This window comes from Terrapene carolina, unplaced genomic scaffold, assembly GCF_002925995.2.
Source record: "Terrapene carolina triunguis isolate 2854851 unplaced genomic scaffold, T_m_triunguis-2.0 Scaffold868, whole genome shotgun sequence".
Taxonomy (NCBI): Eukaryota; Metazoa; Chordata; order Testudines; family Emydidae; genus Terrapene; species Terrapene triunguis.
In genome coordinates this window covers 348298-358945 of record NW_020665219.1, presented here as the reverse complement: position 1 = coordinate 358945, position 10648 = coordinate 348298, and the positions used below count along the sequence as shown (strand labels likewise).

General features: G+C 53.1%; 1 protein-coding gene across 1 annotated transcript; it reads left to right on the top strand.

Annotated features, from left to right (window-relative positions):
• The first annotated feature begins 4644 nt into the window (after positions 1–4644).
• LOC112125430 (olfactory receptor 10G6-like) lies at positions 4645–5582 on the top strand. Its single transcript, XM_026660940.1, is given in 2 exon segments — positions 4645–4903; positions 4906–5582. Coding segments are annotated over 2 exon segments (936 nt in total).
• Positions 5583–10648: the final 5066 nt, after the last annotated feature.

The following is a 10648-nucleotide window of genomic DNA, read 5'->3' as shown; positions in this document are numbered from 1 at the left end:
TGCAGTTGGAGGCCTCTGAAGCCAACAGAGCTTTGTCCTTGGTTTGTATCCCTCTGTGGCGGGGTGAGACTCACCGGCGCGGCGCCTCCTGCTGGTCGTCCAGGGAATTAGCTCTTTTCTAGTCCGGAGCGCCCTCTGCCTGCTGATGTCTCGCCTGCCGCTGGCCCCCGTGTCCCTCCCAGACCCCTGTGCCCTTTTCCCAGGGGTTCTGCCCACCGCAGTACCCTCTCTGTCTGGGTCTCCCTTCCCAGGGGAACCCCCAACTCCCTATCCTCATCTTGCCTCAGTGGCTACTGCCAGTCACCATCTAGACCCCGCTCCCTGGGGCAGACGGCAGTCTGTACCACTCCTCATCGATGAGGGGGGTTGGACCAGCTGCCTCTGCCTAGGTCTGGGCTGCCCCTCTGCAGCCCTAGGACCCTTTTGTGGGCCCTTAACTCAGCCTGCAGCCTGGGGCTTAGCTAGGCTGGAGCTCCCCAGCTCCCTCTGCCCTTCCCCAGCCCTGCTCCACCCTAGATACCCTCCTCAGCTCCCAGGCAGCCAGGTCCTGCTCTCTCTGAAGCTAGAGAGAGTGTCTCAGTCTCTGGCCCTCAGCCCTCTTATAGGGCCAGCTGTGGTCTGATTGGGGCATGGCCCCACCTCTGGCTGCTTCCCCCAGTCAGCCCAGCTTTTCCCCCACCGCAGCCCTCTCCCCGGGCTGTTTTAAGCCCTTCAGGGCAGGAGTGGGGTGACCACCCTGCTACACCCCCGCCGTTCCCCTGCCCCTTCTCTGCGTCTCTGTGCACAGGGATGTATTCATGCCATTGTGTGGTTGTGTGTGAGGGTGAAATTCACTGCTGTGCAGACAGAGGGCAGCATACGTCCTGGGCACCACTTCACGTCACTTTTCGCAGTACAGCAGCAGTACAGTAGCCCCCCACCAACTCCAACAAGATCATGGTATTCCTGGGGGATTCTGTGATACTGGGGTACAGAGTCACATAGGGAGAGAGAGATGGCTGGGTGGGGGCAGAGAGACACATGGGGACAGGAGGATGGGGTACAGGGACACATAGGGACAGGGGAGTGGATGGGTGGGGGCAGAGAGACACATAGGGACAGGGGGAGGAGGTGCAGGGCCATATAGGGAGGGGGAGTGGGTGTCTGAATGGGGGTGGAGGGACACATGTGGACAGGGGTTGCAGGGACACATGGGGGTGCAGGAACACATGGGGACGAGGCAGATGTACCTGACTGAATGGGAGAGGCCAGGGGTCAGTGAGGATCTGCATGCGGGAAGCTCCCTATCAATCCCTTCCCACCCCCCAAAATAACCTGTTCCATACTTTTCCCACCCATACCCAACAGCCCTCCAAGTTCACACCCAGGCTCCTTCCCAGCAATTTACTTCCCTCTCACTCAGCTCCTCCATTACCCAAAGCCTTTGTACTGCTTCTGATGGGTGCAGGAAATACGGGTCTCTATTGTAGTTTAAATGAATTATTACTCAGAGTTCTGTATTAATGTGCCTAGGAAGGAATCTATTTGTCAAAAGACCTATCCTGAATATTTTTGTTGTTTGTATTGTTATGGACATACTTGCTGACAGGTATTTTGGAAAAAAATTACCAAAAATTATTGAAACTGTGTGATTATATTGTGTTATTTTGACACCAGATGCATTATTTGATGCAGAATTTTGCAGAATTTTCAAATATTGTGCACAGTATTTTTAATTTTGTGTTGCAGAATTTTTAATGTTTTGGCACAGAATTCCCCCAGGAGTAAGGCTTGGACTTAAAGCAAGGATTCAACACCTTTGTTATGTACAAAGGAATTGGAAGGGTTCAGAGCCATAAAATGACTTGAGGGCTGGAAAAAATTGCCTCACAGAGAGAGGTTTAAGGAGGTCAATCTATTTATCTTATCAGAAAGAAGATCAAGAGGTGACTTGATGACAGTGTATAAGAACCTTCATGGGGAGAAAAGACCAGGTATTAATCACCTCTTCAATCAAGCAGAGAAAGGCACAGCAAGAACTAATGACTGGAAGCTGAAGCCCAACAAGCTCAAATTAGGAACAAGCCATGCATTTTTTTAACAGGAAAGGTGATTAATTATTAACAGTAGCAACCAAGGGAAGTGGTGGATTCTCTATCTCTGGAAGTCTTCGGATTGAGGTGGGATGCCTTTCTGGAAGATACGCTGTAGTCAAACACAAGTTATTGGACTCACTACAGGAATAACCATATGGAATTCTTTGGCCTGTGTTACCAGATGATCTTATGGTCCTGGCCTTAAAATCCAGGAATCTATGAAAAAAAATCACAGCATAGGCAAATATTATAGCTCTTATTCTCTGGGCACAGAATTACTTTTCTGACAATTTACCAGTAAATCAGTTAATTTGTTTATGGATTAAAATGGGTCCTTTTAATATTTAACACCTGGTGTCGGATCATTTCTTTGAGCTGAAGGATCTTAATAACAATAGCTCAGAGGTGTCAAACTTCCTTTATGGTTAAAATTCATTGAAATTTTGTGTATTGGTTACAGTTGAAAACTTTAATTAGAATTAATGGTCATTCCCCCCACTTTATTTTTCATAAGTGAAAATTTCTCCTTCAGAAGGGTCTGATGAACAACATGCTACTACAGAGAAATCCATGCAGATCTGGCACTTCCCTCTTCCAAAATGGCTGACATCTCCTGTTGTTCTCAATGAGACTCCGGAAATAACTCACCCAGTTTGGTGGCCACATCTATCTCCCATTGTTCTCACCGGGACTGAAGTCACAGGCTGCCCATAAAAGCCTTAAAAGTGGTGGTTTCTGGCTTCATTCATGCTGGAAACAAGGGGAGGGAGTGGCCATTTTGAAAAAGGGCAGCTCATTTAAGGGAAGCTGTGGTTGCACTCCCCTTGAAAACTAAGGAGGCGGGAGGCCACTTTGAAAGATGGAAGTTCTTTGTGAGTTTCTCTAAAGGAGACAATTTTATGTGCTGGCAGATAAAACTCCAGTTATGAAAAATAACCACCAAAATTACCATTCACATGATTAGATATATTTGCCAGAGCAACTGAGAGGGCAGGAAGAGGAAACTTAGATTGTGCGGGGACAGGGGCAAGAGGAAAAGGAAACATCGTATGTGTAGGCAGAGAAAAGAGGAATACAAGAAGGAGTGGAACTGGTGTGGGAGTGCAGGGGAATGAGGAATGCAGGAGAGAAGGAAGTGGTGTGTGTGTGTGTGTGTGTGTGTGACCACGGGGTGCAGGAGGAAGAGGAAACATGTAGGTGTGCACAGGGGAATGTGGGGTGCAGGAGGGAGGGGGAACAGGTGTGTATTTGTGTCGGGAAATGTGGGGTGTTGTAGGCTGGGAGACACTGGTGGTGGTGTGGCGAGGGGAGTCTCACTGCACTACTGAGCCCCTGGCCTGCTCCTTGCAGCACAGCGCTCTGTAGCAGTGCACTGGGGCAGTGGGTTCAGCACTGGCTGCTAGCAGACAGTTCCCTCTATTGATCGCCTGCCCCACTTCCCTGCAGAACAGCGCCCCTAGCATCATATTGGAGTATTGCAGTCAGTGCTGATTCAGAGAGGAGAGCCCTCCACCCCCCCGCCCCCGACTGACTCACCATCCTGGTTCTGGCAACACAGCACCCCCCTAATGCCACCTTGGGTTCAGAATGGACTTGGAGGGGAGAGCACCCCCTACTGAGCCTGAACCCCACTCCTTGCAGTCCCTCACTGGGCCATTTTTTTAAGATCCACGGTCTCCTTTAATGGCTAAGTCAATGCTCTTGTCTCCTTCATTTTTGCCCCAAACACCGTTTCTAATAATGACCATTTGGGTTTGCCAATGGGGGACCTCATTATTCGTGAAAAATACAGCAAATGTCAACAGTTTAATATTGGCGCAGCCATGAGTGGCGCTGGGGGAAGAGAAATACACAGGGGAAGAGGGGAGAACGCAGAGATGAGGGCAGTGGGGGCACCAGGTTATAAGAAGCTGCAGAGAGAAAGGACACACCAGAGCTGAAGGAGAAATTAAACAGAGGGGAGAAATGATGCATAGAAACAGAGAAACGGCCAGAGAAGATCAGCACTCCTCAGTGAGGTGCATGGACCCTGCAGCAGGCAACTCCAGGATGTCCTCCCCTAGGGGTTGTTTACGCCGAGCCCCTGCCTGTTTGGGGTTGGCATCGCATTGGAGACAAAGGCACCTCCTGTGTGAAATGTTTGATCAGGCGGTAAAGGGAGATCTCAGAGCATAGAAGAGAGCAAGTGGGAGCTGCTTAAAGACCTGGCCATGGCAGCCCAATAGGAATGCATGCGAGGTAACGGTATCCCGAGGGGCAGCTGTAGGACTGGTCTGTCACCTGTTTCAGTCTCTCTCTGCTGTTCTTCCTCACTATGGGGTCAGGTCCCTAACTGGTGAAAATTCCCATTTCCAATGGCAAGTGAGTCCTTCATGCCACAGAGCAGCCACTCGCTCCTTGATGGCGGCCCAAACTGACAGTTCCAGTATTGACTTTCCAGAGTGGAAGTTTCTTCCCCCTGCACAAGAGTGAGTCTTATCCCAAATGCCCCTGCAGAGATCAACCATTGCTTCTCTGCTCATTAATCATTAACACCCCACATTCACTCGCAGGGACACAAACGGAGTGGATGGAGTGTGGGAACAGATCCCAGATCACCCATTTCATCCTGGTGGGGCTCCCGTATCCCCCAGAGCTGCAGGTGCCCTTGTTCCTCTTCTTCCTCCTCATCTACCTGTTGACGCTGTGCGGGAACCTGCTCATCCTGCTGGCTGTGGTCCGGGAGCGCCGGCTGCACAAGCCCATGTACTGGTTCCTCTGCCACTTGTCCTTCCTGGACATGACGGTCTCCTCGGTGGTGGTGCCCAAGGTGGTGGCCGGCTTCCTGTCGGGCGGCGGGCCATCTCCTTCCATGGCTGCGTGGCCCAGCTCTTCTTCTTCCACTTCCTGGGCTGCACCGAGTGCTTCCTCTACACGGTCATGGCCTACGACCGCTTCCTGGCCATCTGCAAGCCACTGCGCTATAGCGTCATTATGAACCGCAGAGCCTGCCTGTGCCTGGCAGCGGGGACCTGGCTAGGGGGCTCCCTGCACTCGCTGATAGAGACTGCACTCACCTTCCGCCTGCCCTACGGCCGGGACACCCAGGTAGGCTACATCTTCTGCGATATCCCGGCTGTGCTGAAGCTGGCCTGCGGGGACACAGCGCTCAACGAGCTGGTGACATTCATTGACGTGGGATTCGTGGCCATGACCTGTTTCCTGCTGATCCTGACGTCCTATGTCTACATCATCTCGGCCATCCTGAGGATCCGCTCCGCTGAGGGCAGGCGTCGGGCCTTCTCCACCTGCGTGGCACATATCACCGTGGTGGTGACCTACTACGTGCCCCTGGTCTTCATCTACCTGAGGCCGGGGTCCCAGCACCCCGTGGACAGGGTGGTGGGTGTATTCTACACCACGGTGACCCCGCTCCTCAACCCCCTCATCTACACGCTGAGGAACAAGGAGATGAAAGCTGCCCTCATGAGACTGGGGGGCAGGAAACTGCCAAGGCCTGAGCCATGATTATCCTGCTGCCAGCAGGAGCTGCCTGAGAACTGGACAGGAGAGAGGGTCCTGGAGACAGAAGTCAGGACTCCCCTGTTCTGCCTGGGGTCAGTGGCTTGGAGTAGGAACAGCTGGATTTTTTATTTCTGCTCCTGACTCTGGGACAGGGGCAGGTTACTGTGCTTACAGCAGGAGAGCTGGGAGTCAGGAATCTTGGGGTCTGTCCCCAGCGTGAGGATGGGAGTGGGGTCTAGTGACTAAAGCCCGGACTCCTGGGTTCTCCTCCTACCTCTGGGAACATTTGTTCCAATTGTTGAACACTTAGAGAAGGGACTGGGGGTGGGTGGGGGACTCCTGGGTTGTAGTTGATGCTGTGAGAAGGTAGTGGGGGTTAGCAGGTTAGATTGGGGAAAGGAGGGGCTGGGAATCCAGACTCCTGGATTCTATCCCTAGAGCTGGGAGGGGAGTGGGGTCTAAGGGTAACAGTGGGGGTGGGAGGGGACTGGAGGGTCCAGACACCTAACAGGAGGACAGGGGGGTCTGAACCCCCCAAACAGGCAATCGAATCCACTGGTTGCATACAATGTCATTGTGCAAAAATATATACCAGGTAAGGTCTTGTATGAAAGCTTGTAATGTTCTGAACTTGATGGCCAGGATGAGGTATGAATACAGATTGTGGTTATGAATCTCTGTCTTTAATCGTATGCTCATGACCGGTACTACAAATTCCAGTACACCTCACAGGGGGAGGAGGGTTCTCCCAAGCCTGTTGTTTACACAAAACTACCCATCCCTTGTCCAGCCAGGAAAAGTCAATAGTGGCCCATTAGAGTTAACGGGGAAATGCTGAAACAGCTTGAAACTGAAAAGAAAACCCCAGACTTGGAGGGAATCCCCGTCCCCCACCCATGAATCACCATAGTCTGAACCCTGAGCAGAGAAGCGGGTTGACGTGAAGGACAGCTAGAAACTGAGGGCCAGCGCCCCAGAGCTCTTTACCTCTTTTAAGATTCCCTCCTAAGATACTATGCACAAAAGATACGTCCAGTCACACAACTCATAGGGCATTTCACAACAGAGAACAGTCTCTTCACTCTGTCTGTGAAGGAACATAAATCCACGCTGTGTAGAGGCCGAACATAGGAGTTTATTACGCACAGGGCTGGCGGAGCGTCACTTTGCTTATTAGGCTCAGAGACACTGTTAATCAATTGATTACAATGGAATATATGGATTTTTTATGGGCGGGGGATAGTGATGGGGTAGGCAGTCCCACCCCCCGGATAGGTTCTAGCAGCAAGACGATAGCACAGTAGCCAATGGCTAAAGGTTACATAATGTCTTCACCCATGGGTTTAAGTTAACAAGTTAATATTTAATTCGTACTTTAATGAAATGTATTACTGTAGGCGTACGCACGGGGTGTGCCAGGTGTGCCCAGGCACACCCTAATGCCCATGGGCTGGATCCGGCCCCTCAGGGCTTTGGATCCGGCCCATGGGATTTGCCCCCATGGTGTTGCAGGCCCCGCGCCGCTCTCAGAAGCGGCCGGCACCACGTCCCTGGGGCCCCAGGGGGGGCAGAGGGCTCCATGCGTTGCTCCAGGCACCGCACCCCGCAGCTCCCATTGGCTGGGAACAGGGAACCGTGGCCAATGGGAGCTTCGGGGGAGGTACCTGGAGGTGTGGCAAGGGCAGCGCATGGTGCCTGTGCCCCCCCGCCAGGGGCCGCGCAGGGACTTGGTGAGCGGCGCGGCATGGGGCCAGGGCAGGCAGGGAGCGCACCGCTGCAGGTAAGTGGTGCCGGGCCGGAGCCCGAACCCCTCCTGCATCCCGCCCCCCAACCCCCTGCCCTGAGCCCCCTGCCTGCACCTCGCACCCCTCCTGCACCCCAGCACCTCAAGTCCCTGCCCTGAGCCCCCTCATGCACCCCGCACCCCTCCTGCACCCCAACCCCCTGCCCTGAGCCCCCTCCTGCACCCCAGCACACCAACTCCCTGCCCTGAGCTCCCTGCCTGCAACTCGCACCCCTCCTGCCCCCCAACCCCCTGCCCTGAGCCCCCTGCCTGCAACTCGCACCCCTCCTACACCCCAACTCCCTGTCCTGAGCCCCTTGCTGCACCCCTCCTGCATCCCAACTCCCTGCCTTAAGCTTCCTGCCTCCACCTCGCACCCCTCCTGCACCCCAATGCCCTGCCCTGAGCCCCCTGCCTGCACCCCATACCCCTCCTGCATCCCAACCCCCATGCCCTGAGCCCCCTGCCTGCACCCCATACCCCTCCTGCATCCCAACTCCCTGCCCTGAGCCCCCTCCTGCACCTCGCACCCCTCCTACATCCCAACCCCCTGCCCTGAGCCCCCTGCCTCACCCCGCACCCCTCCTGCACCCCTACCCCCTGCCCTGAGGCCCCTGCCTGCACCCTGTACCCCTCCTGCACCCCAATCCCCTGCCCTGAGCCCCTTGCTTACACTCTTACCCCTCCTGCACCCCAACTCCCTGCCCTGAGCCCCTTGCTGCACCCCTCCTGCACCCCAACTCCCTGTCCTGAGCCCCCTGCCGCACCCCTCCTGCACCCCAACCTTTATGAAGTTTGCCTTTAAAAAAAAAATTCCCTGGGTGAACACCCTAATGAAATGTGCTGCGCACACCTGTGTATTAGCATAAAATATAGGTGTTGAATTTTGATTTGGGGTCCATAGGAATGAAGTAGCTCCTTTGATTGTCCAACAGGTACATTCCTAGGGGATAAAGCAAAGAAACAGTGAAAGTATATGGCAATAAAGATTGTCTCCTGTGTGCCTTAAGGCAGGCACTGGTCCCTGGGAAAGGAGGTGGGAGGAGGGCATATCTTATATTGACATGTGCCAACCCTTCATGAACTCAAGGTTGGAGTGTGGGAAGAACATCTCCCTACAGAAAAAACGAAAACAACAGAAACAGGGCTGCTTTGTTCTATTTGCAACTTTGCATAAGACACAATACTCAGTTATTGTTCCAACATTTGGCAATGTTGCTGACCAGGCCTATCTTAGCAAGCAAGGTTATCTTCGTTTATTCTGCTTCTTTTAGCTAGTTACTATATGCTAGGCCTCTGGTCTCTTAACCAAACTCTGGACTTTGGACCTGTAAAGAGCTAACACAATCCATATACCAGGTTGTTATATAAAATGCACATGGATTTTAACCCTTCAGTCTGGCTGTCTCTCTCTCTCGCACACACACTGTCTCTCTGTACAAACCACCAGTAACATGCTGTCCAGGCAGAAGATGACATAAAATGAAGGCTTCTGGAATTTTTGTGAAATGCCATAGAGTTTAGGGCAGTCGGCCCGTCTGTATCTCACAGGCCACCATCACCACCCATCATCCTCCCACTAAACCCAACACATGAAATTAGAGCCAGGCATTACAGCCCTCAGCAAACAAAACTGTTCTGGGCCCCAGGCAGAGAACAGGAGGGACCGAGCTGCCCCATGCCTGAGATCCCTGCACTGGCAGGGAATTGATTTAGTGAGACGTACCCAGATGATCCTGGCAAGTGACTACCCCCTGTGTCCCCCACCCCCACTGCAGAGGAAGGCAAGAAAACCCCACGGTCACTGCCAATCTGACCTGGGGGAAATTCCTTCCCAGCCCCACAGATGGTAAATGAGGCAAGAATGATTTATCTGGGGGTATTATCATGGCCAAATGCTCATCTGGTCTAATTCAGTGGTGCTGTGATGACTTCAGTGGAGCTGTGGCTCATTTACACTGGATGGGGCTCTGACCACATTGATTCCAATGGAGCTATGGTGGATTTACACTAGCTGGGGTTACCCACTGCGACTCTAGCAATGGGCTTCCCACAGCCCCTCTGCGATCTCAGCGCTGGGATTCTCCCCACAGGGCCTGGCCTGTCTGAGTGATCCCCTTCTGGTTTTACGTGACTAGATCGTGCTTGATGCAGACTCGTCCCAGGAAAACTCCCGTGACCTTGGAAGCTGCCAGAGGCATCTTAAAATGATCTCCATGGGGTGGGATCTGAGTTACTACAGAGAATTCTTTCCTGGGTGTCTGGCTGGTGAGTCTTGCCCACATGCTCAGGGTTTAGCTGATCGCCATATTTGGGGTGGGGAAGGAATTTTCCTCCAGGGCAGATTGGCAGAGGCCCTGGAGGTTTTTCACCTTCCTCTGCAGCGTGAGGCACGGGTCACTTGCTGGAGGATTCTCTGCACCTTGAGGTCTTTAAACCACAATTTGAGGACTTTAGTAACTCAGGCATAGGTTAGGGGTTTGTTACAGGAGTGGGTGGGTGAGATTCTGTGGCCTGGAGGTCAGACTAGATGATCATAATGGTCCCTTCTGACCTTAAAGTCTATGAGTCTATGAGTCCATGTAGCTAGCAACGCTCCAGCCCTGGTAGTGAATGTCAGACTCTGAACGAAGAATTCCGATGGGATGCCTGCTCTCCCCTGCTGACAGGGCCTGGGAGCAGGAGACCAGGGTGAGGATTAGCCTGTGTTTGCTTCAGACAGTTGCTCCCCACACTCCTGGGAGCTAATGGTCTCAAAGGTGAAAGTATCATTCAAATACTTGGGTGAGTCAGGCACTTTGCCACAGCGGAGACAATGAAGCGTCTGTTCCTCATCCCTGTACCGTGAGAGAGGTGAGTGCATCTGAGCCAGAGAACGTGCTTTGGTTTAGGGACAGAGGGGCTGCCAGAGCAGGTGAACCCAAGGTCCATCCAGCCCAGGCTCTGCTCTCAGGCAGTGGCAGATACCAGCTGCTTCATAGGATGGTACAAGAGACACCGTACAGAGGGCAGCTAAGAGTTCACCTGCCTCTAGTGGGTCATTTCTCCCTAACCTCTCTAGTTTGGGGTCAGCTCATTCCCTGATCAGGAGGGGTTACCACCCTTCCTGCTTTATGCAGTCCTCCCGGATTTCATGCGGCCTGGCGCCTGTGCAGGCTCTCTGGACGCTGACTTTCCTGCATGGGCAGGCATTGGAATCTGAGCAGAAATCGTGCAATAGACATAGGGGCCAACAGAGTCAGCTTCCAGCATCGCTCAGTGGTTTGTAACACTCGGCATCTCTGCA